The sequence below is a fragment of the Halyomorpha halys genome, unplaced genomic scaffold (genome assembly GCF_000696795.3).
Source record: "Halyomorpha halys isolate HHAL.00 unplaced genomic scaffold, Hhal_1.1 Scaffold1751.1, whole genome shotgun sequence".
Classification (NCBI taxonomy): Eukaryota; Metazoa; Arthropoda; class Insecta; order Hemiptera; family Pentatomidae; genus Halyomorpha; species Halyomorpha halys.
Window position 1 is genome coordinate 264,541 of NW_027116636.1, and position 15,886 is coordinate 280,426.

General features: G+C 30.5%; 3 protein-coding genes across 9 annotated transcripts in view; 1 reads left to right on the plus strand and 2 right to left on the minus strand.

The window, feature by feature from the left end:
- LOC106690523 (USP6 N-terminal-like protein) overlaps positions 1–7,591 on the minus strand; it is a 41,931-nt gene extending 34,340 nt beyond the window's left edge. For 3 of the 7 annotated variants that reach the window (XR_001344633.3, XR_001344634.3, XM_014435967.3), the window contains exons 1-6: positions 7,312–7,585; positions 6,973–7,144; positions 6,578–6,824; positions 5,349–5,628; positions 3,258–3,418; positions 393–539 (exon numbers count right to left, since the gene is read on the minus strand). Coding sequence is in view for 5 of the 7 variants with exons in the window: in XM_014435967.3 (XP_014291453.1) it covers positions 393–539; positions 3,258–3,418; positions 5,349–5,628; positions 6,578–6,824; positions 6,973–7,127 (990 nt within the window). In the remaining 2 variants the exon portion in view is untranslated. Of the gene's footprint in view, positions 1–392; positions 540–3,257; positions 3,419–5,348; positions 5,629–6,577; positions 6,825–6,972; positions 7,163–7,311 lie in introns of all 7 variants that reach the window. The other 4 variants (XM_014435969.3, XM_014435968.3, XM_014435970.3 and 1 more) reach the window with 4 other exon arrangements.
- Positions 7,592–7,744: 153 nt separating this feature from the next.
- On the plus strand, positions 7,745–11,345 carry kud (oligosaccharyltransferase subunit 5 kud). Its single transcript, XM_014435975.3, has 3 exons — positions 7,745–7,862; positions 7,946–8,185; positions 11,216–11,345. The coding sequence occupies exons 1-2, from the start codon at positions 7,848–7,850 to the stop codon at positions 8,180–8,182; spliced, it is 252 nt and encodes an 83-aa protein (XP_014291461.1). The 5' UTR covers positions 7,745–7,847; the 3' UTR covers positions 8,183–8,185; positions 11,216–11,345.
- Positions 11,346–13,625: 2,280 nt separating this feature from the next.
- Positions 13,626–15,886, minus strand: part of TSG101 (tumor susceptibility gene 101) — a 13,207-nt gene continuing 10,946 nt past the window's right edge. The window contains exons 5-9 of the mRNA XM_014435981.3: positions 15,285–15,396; positions 15,004–15,185; positions 14,230–14,430; positions 14,013–14,146; positions 13,626–13,936 (exon numbers count right to left, since the gene is read on the minus strand). Coding sequence (XP_014291467.1) covers positions 13,750–13,936; positions 14,013–14,146; positions 14,230–14,430; positions 15,004–15,185; positions 15,285–15,396 — 816 coding nt within the window. The 3' untranslated portion in view covers positions 13,626–13,749. The remainder of the gene's footprint in view (positions 13,937–14,012; positions 14,147–14,229; positions 14,431–15,003; positions 15,186–15,284; positions 15,397–15,886) is intronic.

Below are 15,886 nucleotides of genomic sequence, written 5' to 3' on the forward strand. Positions count from 1 at the left end.
TAATAATATAGTAATGTCTATAAAACCTATCATCTTGAAAAGCCCTGATGAAGCCCACAAAGTGGGGCAATAAATAGTTGAAAACTATTTTGTTCTTTTTTGACCGCAACCCAGGCCATCTTCTCATATTTAAAAATAGTAATAATTTAATCCAAGGCTAAATAGGAATCAACAATACATTTTTCTTAATCACAGTGCTAAAAGTAAAGTAATGAGAGCACTACATATTCTGATTCAAAAAAAATTTTCATAGCTCAAAAAAAGTATGTCAAATTGTGCAGCTATTTATTTCATTTAAATATATGACAATAAGAAAAAACAATGAACCAATAAATATGCATTTCGAAGGAGAAAAAAATCATAATAAGTCCATAACTAAAGATAAAACTTACCTGAAGAAATTGAAGAATGTCATCCATTCCAAGACTGATAAGCTTTTTCCGGTGTAATTTTAAGAGGTTATATGCCATTGCTGTTAAAATTCTTTCTCCTAATAACAAATAAACATCCCAAACCCTTAATGTCAATCTGAATGGTATCTGTAACAAAATACATCATTCTTAAAGTGGGTTTTCACACAATGTGAGTCTAAAATTTCAAGAAATAATGCACTGTTCCAACAAGTTACTTTAAAAAAAAAAATACAACAAAAATTGATGAAGTAATAGTAAAAAATAAATCACTGATAAATGAAGACAAAAACCAATATGTTTAAGATAATCACAGAGTTCATTTTTAAATGAAATTTCTATACAAGGTGTTTTCAAAAATATCTTACAGGGAGAGACTTAAAAAATCAGTTAAAAAATAAAAACGGGTTTTCTTCTGTTGCAATCCATTGATTAAATATAATTTGTGACAGGACTTAAGACTCCTTTATCAAGAAATAGGGAATAATATAATTAATGAAAGTGAAGTATAAGATAAGTTGTCAAATCCCTTTCATGTGGGATTCTTGACAGTTTTGCCAAATTGGTGTCTTCAGTACTTTAAGATGTATTAACAAGAGTTTCTGAGTATTGGAAGGTCTACAGAAGAACTCCTAATTATATGTTGCTTATACTGATTTTTTGGTGCATTCAAAACTTTCAACTTCCAAACGAAAGTGGATAATTGTTCATTAAAAGTTGAGTGTTAACTGTGACTTATTTAGGAAAGCTAAATTGCTGCTCTCTGACTTCACATAGGTGATCATTGGTCCTCCTTGCTCAGCTAATTATGTATAATGAAAAGTGTTGCATATTTTTTTTCCCCATTGAACAGTGGAATAGCCAGTGAGGAACTAGCCGAAAGAGTGTTACTCTGAGGAAGTTCTTCCCCATTGTCCATTCAAGGCTGAGAGCAGCATGGGTTCTCCCAGATTATTGAGTCTCGCAGATGCTGACAGGACAAGATGGTTCTGGGGAAAGCTACAAAGCTTTTGGAAGAATATTGATCCCTGGCGCCCCATGTGTTGAGTCCACGATCTTCACCCTCTCTGAGTCAGATTTTCCCCATATGATGGAAGAGAACTATCCCTTCTTTAGGGAGTTCATCTACAGGTGGAAGGAGGTTGTTGGCTTGAAACACTTTACGTTGGGAAGAAGTCGGAACCCAGAGTCAGCGAGCCACCAATAGAAGAAGATAAAAGTTAAGAAGCAGACTACAATTGAGACCAGGAAGGCTGGACCAGACTACCTGCTGGAAGAGGAGGACAAATGCGGACCTGATAGGCTAGACCTACCGGACGGATACAGTTGGATAAGGTCCAGCCCCATCAGTAAGGTGCTGATGCTGGGCTACACCATACTTCAAATATACAAAATTCATGCTCCCATAAATAAACTAGACCGCCCACCATTAAGTGTATATTAAGAAAAATAAAAAATAAATTGTTGATTATTGGCAGCAGCGGCATGCCAAGCCCAGTGCACTAACCCACTGCTGCCACACCCCAATATGCCAAAAATGACTAGGAAGGGGGTAAAAAAACAAAAAAAAAACGATAATTTTTATTATAAAATATATCAGTATGTTCCGTTTCCTAATGACTATAACTTTTGTTAATCTGTATTTTTTTTTTGTTAAATAACAGTTGATTACAATCTCCTTTTCTGACTATGTCATATCCTGGACCTTCTATCTAATTTATTTTTATTTGTCTGTTCATGTTCTGCACGTCAAAATTTAGGCTTTCTGGATGAATGACTGAGGGAAAACAAAACAATTTTGCTCTCACCACTGTTCCCAGAAGTATCATACACTTAAAAATGAATAGTCAAGCAACATACACCTCAGAATATCTGCAACCAAACAGTTATAGATGGTATAAGGGGTATTCATGATGTTGTGTTAAATGTTATATGTTTTACAATGTTAAATGTTATAACTATAGGATTGTGAGCAGCCCTATTTGAGGTCATGTTAAACGTTAAATGCATAAGAGTCCCTAGCGGATTTTCTCAGCAACTTGTTGTATAACTTAATGTTTATAACCTTCCTTCCAGACCCTCATGTTATTGTTTACTTCAGTTTTGACTTAAGTAATTAATTAAAACATACCTAGAGTGAGTGAAAAGTGGAATTTGTGTGAAAGTTTAGCTTATGAGTGTCTTATTGATCTTCAAACTTGTGAAGAAGAGAATGAAGATGAGCTAATTAACAACTGTATTGAAAGTCACAACAACTAATATGGCGGCGATCTCAACTGGTCTATTGTGTGACGTCATTCTCGATTTGACTCACCAAGTAACAGACTCTCAGCCATGTTAAATGTTATTTCGTTTTACCACGGCAAAAGAAGGCAATTTTTTTCGATTTAACACGAGTTTTTCCATTTAACACGCTTTAACATAGATCATGAATACCCCTATAGTTGCTGGGTATCTGATGTTCCAAATGACTACCCCGACACCACTGAGTACATTAAGGACTAAGGTCAACATACTCCTCAAATGGTCAAAGTGAGGGGACGTATATTTCTTTTAATCTTAATATCAATCTAGATCACCACTTCAACAATGTCCTTCATCCTTGCAGAACATAAGGTGAGTTCTATCAGATCTGTCTCCCAGGATTATGGCTTAGATCTTGGCAACAGCCTCAACTTATTTCTATCCTTTCACCATCCTATCAGAATGGCTCTTTGTTCCAATTCTTCTTTCAATCTGGATTTATTTCTCTCTCACATTAATGAAGATAACCAAAATATATCACATTTAGGAAAATATGTTAAAAATCAAACAGCAATTAAATTACAGAATACAAAACAAAATTACCCGATCTAAGAAGCACTGAAAAAACCATTTTAAGGTATATATTCCTGTATCAACTCCATTTTTATCTAAATGCTTTTTAAGCTTTGGCAAAAATTTGTTCATGATCTTATCGTGGTGCTCTTGATACCGTAGAAGTTTAGGAAACCCAGGAATAAAAAATCCTAAAATTAAAACAAAAGATTAAAAGACATAATCACAGTAAAGCCAATTATGATATTCATTCAATCATGATACAAAAATAATCTGGATATAATTATAAAATAATTATGTAAAAATACATTATAAATATAAGGAAAACATTTACTACAATAAACCTAGGAGTGTCATACAAGAAAAAATATATTGTTGAAGAAATTATAGTATTTAATAATGATAATTTGGGGGAAAATAATGAAACTTAAGATCCCATGAAGGAAACAATACAATAATAAAATTAAATAATTAATTTTAATATCAAATAATTATTAAATATTAAAACAATTATATATTATATTATATATTTATTAATAACAAATTCTTCTAAACAGCCTGCAGTTTTAAAGGTTGAATGAAATATATAGTTACGAATCTGTTCCCATGGATTATAACATGATGTAAAGCTTACAGCATTACTCAATAAAAGAACTATCTAATGCAAAAAACAGATGGAGTATTTCCTCTAATTATAGGAGCTTGACAAACAAACTCTTCAGTTTTATATATTAATACAGACACAAGTGATATAACTCACTTTTAGTAAATAGCATGCTAATTGAGGATACAATATAAAATAGGTGCAAAAACGGTGAAAGCACAAAAAATGCTTAAGTGCTTAATATATGAAACATCTTACAAAATATTAAAGTACCATTAACAACAAACTATATCAACTGGATTATATAGAAACAGAAAAATACATAGAAAGTGTTTTAAAGCATTGTGAAATAAAATATAAAATTATGTAAATGAGATCACAAATTTATCCATATCAGCAGCCAGCCCTAAATAAATTAATAAAAACAATATTTATATAAACATAAAAAAAAATGAGATTAAAGACTTAGCTAATGGATGAACAACAGCTAACTTTTCAGGGATAATAGAAGAAAAACCTCTAATAGGGATAGTAAAAGAAAATCAAAACAAACAGAGCAAATACTGTAAACAGATGAAGAACAACTAACTTAATATAAGAAAAGCCTACATATCCCAAACGAGGAAATAATAAGAAACAATAAAGAATAAAAATTGAAATAATGTAAACCTTTTATTTCAAAGGAGAAAGTCAGAAGGTCTGTTCCAACAACCATTTTGTAGTATGGGTATTTCCCTGTATAGTGCATGCTCCATACAGTTCTGGACAGTCAAAAGTGGTTGTTGCAGCAAATAATATCAGGACTTCAGGGTTCAAAAATCAGGGTGAGAGACAAACATCATTGGAAAGTGAGGAATATGCCATAAAACATATAACAGGGGAAAAGGGGAACATGGCCCTTCCATCTGACTTTTCATGATGCCTATAAATGTTTCATACATAACGAACCTTCTTCCTCTGTCATTATCAATTAATAACTTATAAAACTCTAAACAAAAACTAGGCAATTACAAGTAGATCTGGAAGGTATACAATGCTAGTTCCAGTTAACAAGACATATTGATACTAGATTAACTGGTGTAAGTAATTCACTTTCTCAAAGTTTAATTTATACTGTTTATGAATTCTTGTACATAAAACAGGAATTAGTTTATTAAAATTTAAACAATATACAACATACATAATATCAGATGATGTGGAATGTTGTAACTGATCAAAAATCACAATTAAACAACAGTTAATTATTAAATTAAACAACACATCATAAATCTTCGAATGACCATCTTTTAAACAAGCCAGTACTTCAAAACAGTAAGGAACATCTTAAAAAAAAATCTAAAATAATAGCCAGAAATCAACTATCATCCATTGATATAGATATGTTCTTATAAGTCCAAATAATATAGTGTCACAAATACTCAGCTAACTACATCTACTTGAATAATATATACATTGTTTGATATTCATTAAAATATTGAAAGATATAAACATAAAATCAGTAGTAGTGTATTACATACCATGCATATTATATTTCTTGTCAGAAACAAGGACAGATAAAGCCCAAAAGGCATCCTCTTCATCAAGATACATGAGCAAGAGAGCAGCAATCTGTGACATACCCTGACAATAGCCAATTTCTAGGTTATACATACTGTAGGCCCCAAGAACATTAAATAACTCTTGCTGTTTCAGATTATAACGTTCTCTAAACATGATGTGATCACGGTAAGTCCTATTTACATCTAAATCAATTTGTCTAATATCTGGTGACCATTTCCAGGCAAGTTCACGCATTTCCTAAAAACAATACTATGATAAAATTTTATACTAGTTCAGAAGTATCATTCCAACATGACGGGTTGGTGTTTACTCATTTATACACAATAAGAAAAAGGTTAACCTCTATTATTAGTTAAAATACAGAATGAAATCATACTTATAAGAATCAGGGAACTACAATATCAACTGAAAAGGGTTAGTTAGGGGTTTACTTATACCTTGAGCAGAGGTATACAACTATGACCCAATTAAATAAACAATAATAATAGTCTAGATCATATACTAGTGCAATAGTACATTGTATATAAGTGAGTACATTCCTTCCCACAATGTTTAAGTGATACTCCTCTTAACTATAACTTATAATTTAAATCAAACACTTTAGATATACAATAATTAATAAGAAAATTAAAATATTAACAAAAAAAACCCAATGAAAAAGCATTACAAGATAAAACATCTATAATAACTATAAAAAATATTTTTCAAATAATTAAGTACACAACATTAAGCAGTAGGTTTAATTAATTTCTAAATAAAAAAATGTTTCAATAAGAGAGATAATAACAATGTTTGAAATATTATATTACATAAATATATATATATATAAATGTAAACAAATTTAATACATGAAATCCATTATCAAAAAGGAAATGACTCAATGGTATTTTTAAGATTAAGAGGGAAACTTAAATAGGTTTCATTAAAGGGTCATGAGTCAATTAATGACAGGAACAGAGAATGACAATGCATACATTAGTCAATGTATTTATTTTTTATATCAATAAATTCCAACAAATTAGCCAAATGATTGCAATTTAAAACAAATATGAAATATCCATTGCAACAAATATGAGGTTAGGGCAGCACTTCTGATTAATTCAAATGTAATAATACTTTAACTGATAAAATCTAAACAAAAAGCTAGAACCTAGTGTTACAGAAATAAAATAAAAAACTCAAATACCTGGTACTTTCCACTTTGCTCTCCTTTAACTCGATCTAGGTTAAGCATTCTACTCCAAACTTGGCCACGTAATGAATTTGGGATTCCTTTGAATACTCGCCTTCTTAGTTTTTCATTATCTTTTATTTGTTCCCACTGCTTCATCATCTTAAGCCATTTTTTGACCCTTTCCATCTCGATTTTGACCTCTGCTTCATTTGTTGTTTCTTTAATCCGTTCATCACTGTAATGTTTATTGTTTTTGTCGCTGAATAAAGCGACAATGGTATAATAATTAAACAGCACAAAAAAAGCATAAACAAAAACTTAAAAAATAAAAACTTTTCAAATGAAAAACAAAACAAAATACAAGCAACTAAAAACATGAAACTGAATGTGCTATTAGTTGAACTCACTGTATAAACCCATATCGATCCAAAACATGATAAATTTCCAATGATGGATCTTCCCAAGGATCAATTTTAGCTCCGTCTTGTCTACCATGTCTATACTTCGCAACGATTGCTGCACGTTCTTCTGCAGCTCGCTGTACTAATTCTTCTTCATTCATCACACCATCTCATCACACTGTTAAAAACAAGACCACTATAAAAGATAACAATCAGCTGTCATTGAAAAGAAATAAATTTGATTCTCACTTTAAACATACATTATAAACTATGCAAATATATTCATATATTGCACAATAGCCGAAAAATACATAAACAAATTTGTATTTGGAAAGGATAACCTACCTATTATCTAAACTCCAAAATACAAAAGGTAGATTAACACAAAATAAACGTAAGTGGACATTAAAAAAAGGTAGACACACAAGAAGTTCTTCCATCAATATGATAACAATGACATCGCCAATCACAAAAATTCAACATATTGAATAATCGGTTACAGCTATCAAAGCCAAACCTGGCATTCGGTATTAAACAAGGAGTGCAATGTTTTTATTTTTTCTTTTATAGTACAGGAAGTCTTTAATCAGGTGAACGATCGTGGTAGACTGATCGGGTCATTGATATTTGGAATTTGATGCTTGGCTCAAATGAATCAACAAATTTTAGTTTATTAGTAAGAAAAAGAAAAAAACTTTTTTTATATAGTTATATGTACTTTTACTTTAATTTTTTATAAACATTCTAGTAATGTCAGTTTATTGTATACATATTGCAGTTATAACCTGTATCAGTGAGTTGGCCGGCTGTCAGAGATTGTTTAGGTTTGGTTCGAATTATCAAGGAGACTTTTTATATTATATAAAGATAAATCTGTTAAAATGTCTACGAATATGGTGAGTTGTAATAATATTCCACTAAGTTTAATGCTTGAGATAGAATAAATTTAATTTTACTTTGGTATTATTCTTTATTTCAGGGTCTAGAATCAATGGCAAGATATGTTTCACCTATAAACCCAGCTGTATTTCCTCACTTAACGATAATTTTATTGGGGATTGGAATATTCTTTACAGCATGGTTCTTTGTATATGAAGTGACTAGTACTAAATACACTAGAGATATTTTTAAAGAGTTGCTCGTTTCATTAGTTGCTTCTATATTCAGTGGTTTTGGAATATTGTTTCTATTACTTTGGGTTGGAATATATGTTTAATAAGTAAGTATTTTGTAAAGGTATGGTTATTTATTGACACTATTTAGGAGATTATCTGACCAATCCTTAAGATTAGTCCAAGACACAAGCTGGTTTTCTAAGTCTGACCATCCTCTATTTTCAAGATGACCCGCCTATAATCCTTTGTACTCTCATAATCCTAAGCAGTTAATTACTTTTCCTTTGGAAAAATTGTTTTCAGAATTGAGGACCAGAACTAGAGTAATCAGTATAAGTGGTGAATGATAGTGTGTATATGTTTTCCACCATCCTGACCTACGCCTGGAGCATTGTTGATGTGTCTTTTTTTAAAATAATTTTTCTTAGAGGATCATTAGTACTAGACTTAATTTTTTAAAAAATTCAGTCTATTTAAAATTTTCATTTTTATATTACACATGAAAATGAACATTCTAAGTGGAAGGTTTTCATGAACAAATTTTTCTGGTAAAAGTATGAGTCAGACTGCACCGAGACTATCTGACTCAGAAAACCAGCGTGCATCTTCAACATACCCCTACTCTAGATAAGTCTCCATGAATTGTTCTAGAATCATTTAGTGATCTAAAATAATATTAAATGCACATCTTCTCCATGTTGTTGGTAATAGCTTATGAATGAACTTTAATTCTGATTATGTTTATCAAAACGTAACATTATATCTTTCAGTACTTGTTCCCAAGGGGATGACTTACTGTGTTATTTCATAATAGGTTGTTGTTTTTATTTCATACCTGTACTCGCAATAAAAATATAATTTAATTTGTACCAAACTAGTTTATTTTTAGACAAAGTGAAACATCTCAAGGGTCCTCGGTATCTGGTTGTTCAATTTCAGCCTTGCTGTTCTTACTCCTTTTAATTAGTAATATCTGTTTACTGAAAAGTCAAACTATCACAAATTAGAGAGATTTTCTTTGTTGTTTACAGTTCCTACATAGGAGGTGCCCATTTATACATATCACAGTTTTTCTTGAATAGTGGCACATCTGACAAAAAGTTTTGACTTTATTTAGAGTTTGATTTATTCCAAAAATAGTACTGTAGACTGAGGTTACTTTCTTTACTGACTTCATCCTACAGACTTTCTTAAAGCTATTAGAGTTACAAATTAACTTCATTCTATCGGACTATCTACGGAATACCTCAAACACAAAATAAAAATTTTTTTGCTCAGATGTACCTAAAAAACTTTTATGCCATTATTCTAGAAAAGCAACGATATGTTCTATTGTTGTAACCTACTCTATTACTATCAAAGCTTTTATTGGATTATAGCTGCCAACTTTCTTTTACTCAATAGATTAGCAATCCTCCAATGAATCCTTATCAGTTGAGGTCTCGGACCGACACTCTCATAAATAGGAATTATTTTATGTATTTATGTTGACCATTTTTCATTTTCCTGAGTGAGTTCCGACCCACCCACCATATTATATTATATGTGGTTGCTGCTCGTGACTATGAGAGAGGATCAGCTTTGCTCATGATGAGTTTAGATGGTGTAACTTTAGGAATCCACTCTAGACAACCTATCTGCTTCAATGTTTTCAAGGCTAAAGATATGGTGCCTGTCATTAATAAATTTTGAGAATTGGCAAACCTGTCTGGGTCTGTGGCCTTATTTGTGAGGGAGGTATTATTTGATTTGAAATGTGTGAAGGTCTATCTCTCTTGTATAAATATAAAATGATTTATCAAATTATATAAAGCTGACAGCTCCCTACTGGCCATAAATCACTGCTGGAGAGTTGAAGTAGCAATCCTTGTATAACTGAATCAGATGTATCAACATGAAACCAGATTTATTGTAGCCACAGTATCTAAAATTAGTAACATTTTTATTCTGTGAAGCAGAAAAATATCTCCTGAATTAACATCTTTTGAGTAGATTTTACTGAAAATTTCTTGTTGCCTTTGAATTGTAGATTGATTCCTAAAGTTTGATGATAGATTGTTAGTGAATTAGGAGGAGATAATCAGGGATGCGATCAAGAAAAACAAAAATATTTTCCAACTATTAAGTGATGACCAATGTTTTGGTCTACAATGTAGGTTATCAGGAGTATTAATATTACAGTATTATTAGAGTGGGATGTCCATAGGTGATGACACCGAAAGGGAGTACCCTGAGAAAATACTTTCCCATCATACATTCTCGGCTGCAGGTGAAATGGAAGTTTTAGAGCCAAACCGCATGATGTTGGCCGGGATATAGATATCCCTTGTGGTGTCACAGAAACTGTTAAGCACATTGTCATGACCTGCACTGCTTTTGAGGGATTAAAGGCTACGATGATCAGAACCATAGGGATTTACGTCTTTTCTGAGGAAGAGTTTCCTTATTCAGTGAGTGAAAACATCTCATGGTTCAAGGATTTCATTCATAGAAGTTTTGGTCACTTATTCATAGAAGGCTTTGGTGGGTTCTGCCTATTTCAACCTTTGAACTCGAAGAAGGAGGAAATCACTGCCAGGAAGACTGCCAGCAGATGGTAGTAACCCACTCGGCAATTTAAGAAGATATGTATTGATGAGAAACTAAATTACATACACTGTGCATAACATTCCACAACAGCAAATTCCTGTTCAAATTACCTGAAAGGCAGGGTAGGGTGGAAAATAAATAAATAGGTCTTCATCAGGACTGTTATAATGGGTGAAGGTGGGTAAAGGAATTTGAATTGACCATCAGTCCAAATTTTTTGGTGTTAGTGGATACCTCCACCCATCATAACAGTCCTGATTAAGATCCGCATTACTGATAAAAACATTAATCATCAATAAATAGTTAAAAGTTTTTATTTTTCTAGATTGCAGCTCTGACCATCTCCAAAATTATCAATATAATGCGTATGAACAGGTTTAATGTTTAAAATATATTTCTCCCTAATTTTTATATTTTACATTTCATCCTCATTAATACTCATAACTTTACTCTAAAGAATGTTGTATTCTAATATATTGATACTTATTAGTATTCTAATATATTAATACTACTGTGGGCTTATTCTTTTTTTTTTTTTTTTTCAGCCATTAGTTCCAAATAAATTCAACAGAACCTTTGGTTGGACCTTTTACATTAAGTCTATGGATACAAAGCTCTAAAAACATCTATTACTATTAAATGAATTTCTTTTTTAATATAATTGTTATTAATAAACTTATTTATTTATTTTACCTTTCCTATTTTACTAGGTGTTTAAAACAAAGCAGTTAATAAGGAAACAAATATTCTAAAAACATTTCTGCTGTATCTAGTGATAATAAGAATTTATGTATGTTTCATCCTTTTTAATATTATTCTAGTTAAAGTTATGCAAGATTAAAGCATAATTATTTTAACTGTTAAATTAGATTAATTTCTAATGTATTTTACTGAGAATTCATATTTGGTCTTGTGGAGTTTGTCTAAAACATTTTATATGAATGAAATTTACAAGTTTTCCTGTTTTATTTTTGTGCAAATATAAAAATTACCCCTGCTGAACTTTAAAAATAAATATTAGTTATGTTATGACTTCCAAAAATAGTTCAATAATTTTGTTTTTTTTAAATGATTATACAGTTCTTGAAAGTTATTCCTAATTTACTATGACTCTAGAGTAACTGTACTGTTAAATATCCTAAACTATGTTATGTATTTCAATATTTACTCTCAAGATTTCAATTATTGAGCCTGTGACTTGGTTTTTTCTGATATTTTTTTTTTATTTTTAAATAAATATTTCTAACTGTTTGAAATTCTCATACTTCGAAAAGTAATTGTCTTAAACTTTTTTTTACTACAGATTCACTAAGTGTGAATAAATGTTCTGCTATGATATGACATTGATATTGACCAACTATCCTGCTCATAGCTTCATCTTATCTTTAAATAAAGCAACTATCAATCATTGTTCATTCATCTGTATAAAGAAATACCTTGATTTATTTATACTCAAGTTTAAATATATTTATGTTAATAAAAAAACATACAGATTAAATTCATTTTTTTGCTTTGTTCCAAAAAATGTTTTGATTTCTAAATCTTATATTACGGCTGGACACTAGTATATATGCGTAATAAGTATGTTTTGTTGTTAATTTAAAGATTAATTTTTGGCTTAACAACAAACAATATTATATCTAAAATAGTAATAAATTCTAATATTAAATGAGGTGTTGAAAACTAGAATACACCTATCACATTGGCCATAATCTTGAGATAAACTATTTCAATGATTTTAATATAATTTTTTTTTTCTAACTGCTTTAGACCAATATTGAAAGAATCATTACATTTCAGTCAAACATTTCCAACCATCTAGCAGTGCCAGATGGCATGGCCTACAGGTAGGGAAAGGAAAGAAAAGCCTAATCATTTATGGTTAGCATCAATCGTTAGTTTCACTATTATGAAAATTGATTTTGTTTTGTTTATCTACTTCAAAGTTAATGTAAATATTGAGAACCTGTCTATAATGACCTTCCAGTCCATATAATTAAAGTAAATTTAAAGCCGAGCAAGAAACTACACAATTAGTAAAATATTTTGTGGCTTGGTTTAAGAATGAATTATATTAATTACTTGTTTTATTTTTTAGACAAACAATTTCTTAGTTCATTTTTCACTTGGAGCCACAGTGTATTGTTTGGCTACTTTAGAATATAAATTTATTTCAATTTCTTTTCTCAATACACTTTTAATGTTTTTTTTTGGCTCAACCTGAGCCCATATTATCAGCGTAAATGGCAACCTAAATAGCTTATTTTCAAAAGGTGGAGTATCTTGTGGAACTTCTTTCTCATACCCAATTGATTATTTCACCATTTACATACAATAATAAATAATCCTAGTTATCCTGTTCTAAATAATATATCAGTCATCCTTCATGCCATTTTTCTGCATAGAATTGCGGAAGACCCTAACCACAAATTATTAGTATATATCAACTTCATTTCTTGGGATAAGTAGACCATTAATTCGGCAATCATTTAGCTGTATCCCTAAAAATTTGTAATGAATAACAGAAAATGATGTATTTGATTTCATTAAGAAAAGATTGAGAACCATGTCACGAGACAAAAAAAGCATTGTGAAAAAAAATAATAAGCTTAGGAGAGACCTGGGCAACTATTTTCCAGAGTTGTATTGAATGATTTGTATTCCATATTTTGCTAAATGAACATGAACTTCAATGGATTTACTCAACAATCCAATTTTAAAGTTGTTCCTGTATAACATAAATTCATTTACTGATTAAAGATAAATGGATATTTTATCAAACTTGCTGGCTAAAAATCAAAGTATGTAACAAATGGCAATAGGAGAGAGAGAAAAAAAAGAATTAATGTTTCTTAGACATGCTATAACAATAATACCTAAGATATTTAAGAGACTAATTATACAGTTGAATGTAATAAGAGATGGGGAAAAAAGGTATACAAAAACACACCATAGTTATAGTAGATATTATTGGCATTTATTTATATACATATATATTTATATAACTAAAATAAAAGCTATATATTTTTAATTATTAACAAGGGTACTTTGGGGGAATAAGAACATATCATTTTCAAAATCAACAGGCTAATCCCGCTTTTTGTCTACATTTCTGCATCAAAGCACGTAACATGAATTGCTTGCGAGATAAAGTTCGAATTTGTTTTAAAAATACATCTAGATCAATAACTCCTCTCCTTAAAGCTTCCCCAATGTAATATATTGTGTCTTCAAGGGCTGCTTCCTCAGCATATGTATTCAATATCCTATAAAATATAAGTTCATTTAAACAAACAAATGATAAAATATTAAAACAATATTTAAAACTTAAAAATGTATTACTGTTTGTAAAGTGGAGTTGTAGTAGTTACAGCTTCATCTACATCAACTTCACCTTGCTCTCCGATTTCAGCAATTGCCTTGTCAAGTTCAGCATCCTTTTCCTTAAGAACATTTATAGTCCTCTCAAGCTCCAACTAACAAGTAATCATAACAAATAAGAACAAAGAAAAGTGTAAAATACAAGCCTAAATAAACAAAATATAAAACAACAAATTACCTTTTCCTTCTTTAACTTTTCAATAATAGCATCAAGTTTAGCTTTTCCATGGGTTAGTTCATTTGCAGTATGTTGTAAAATATCCAGTTCGGCTTTAGACTGACCTAAATGCTCTTGTAGTCTTTGTTTTATTTTATGTTCCAAAGCAGACATGAGAGATTCCCGAATGTGAGCATCAGTAATTGTTCCAGAATTACCACTCTGAAAAGATGGAAATAAATAAGATTGTTTTATTTTTTTTTTTAATAGATGTTTCAAGTAAGATCTCAAAATTGATGTGTTCTTCCTGTTTCAAATGAAAAAAAAATCTCAAGAACTTGGTTCACATTGTATACGTTTCCTGCATATTTCCATTGAAACTCGGATTAAAAATTGTTCATGATCACAATACTTCTCCACTTACAATACATTTCATACACATGGTAGAATAAGCAATATATAATATAAAGTTAGAACTTTAATGTAATGCATTCTTCATATGTTTTGCATTCATCATAAATACCAATGAACCACAATATAAACGAAAATTCCATTGATACACTAATTAAGAAGAAATAACTAGAGCATCCTTACAAATAAAGGACAATGATAATAGCACATATTTTTGAAAATTGCTATTTTGAACTCCAAATAGTTATGACCTGCAAAGCTGCTACACAATTGTTATTACAAATGAAACATTTGTCTTTTCTCTTTTTGTACTAATAAAATAAGTTTAAATAATATGAAAAATCAGAAACAAACAGATATTCAAGAAATAATTTTATAACTTACGGGTACTGCAGGTGGAGATGCTTGCGGCATATAATGTTGTGTTGGTGTTGAAGGAGGTCGAAGAGGGGTAGGAGGCATCTGATGAGGATAAGGTGTGTTACCATACTGAGGCTGGGGATACGGTGCAGGAGCAGGAGTTGTAGGATATGCAGGATAACAGCTTCCTGGCATTGGCATATAGCCTGAAAGCAATAAATAACTAATCAAACAGAAACCTTTAATAGTTAAAACACAGTGGCAGTAAACATTTAAAATCAAACAAATAAAATTTATATCTTTACTTGGTTGTGTTGGATAAGGAGTGCTATCAGTTCGAGGTTTTGCAAAAACAGGAGGATATTCACCGAAAGCACATATCATTACAATGATAAGCCCCAGTAAATCAGAAGATGACTAAAAAAATAATAAAAATAAAAAATAATTAAATTTTCATAAGTTGAATCATTATAATAATAAATAATATTTTTCTTAGTTTCTATCTCTATCTAGTCTTAGTCTCTATCTAGTTTCTATCTAAAAAAATGATAAATTTTGGCTATTTATTGGAATGATTATTATCTCAAATAAAACTTTGAAAAGATAATGGAGGGCATAAGGTTGCCTACTTAAGATCCCGGGACAAGTAGATTGCATTGATATTAATAATGATATACCCAAATATCATGATTTCTGTGAATTAAAAAAAAAAAACATGATTTCAGTTATAACTATAATTATTTCATTAAGCACACATATAAAATGTTTTATGAATGGAATATGGTCCGGGTGCGGTAAAAAAAAAAAAAAAAAACTCAAATAGTAAATAATTATACTATTTTATTGAGGCAACGTTTCGCCCCACGTTGCAGGGCTAAAAAAGATACAAACACTATAGTTACAAAAA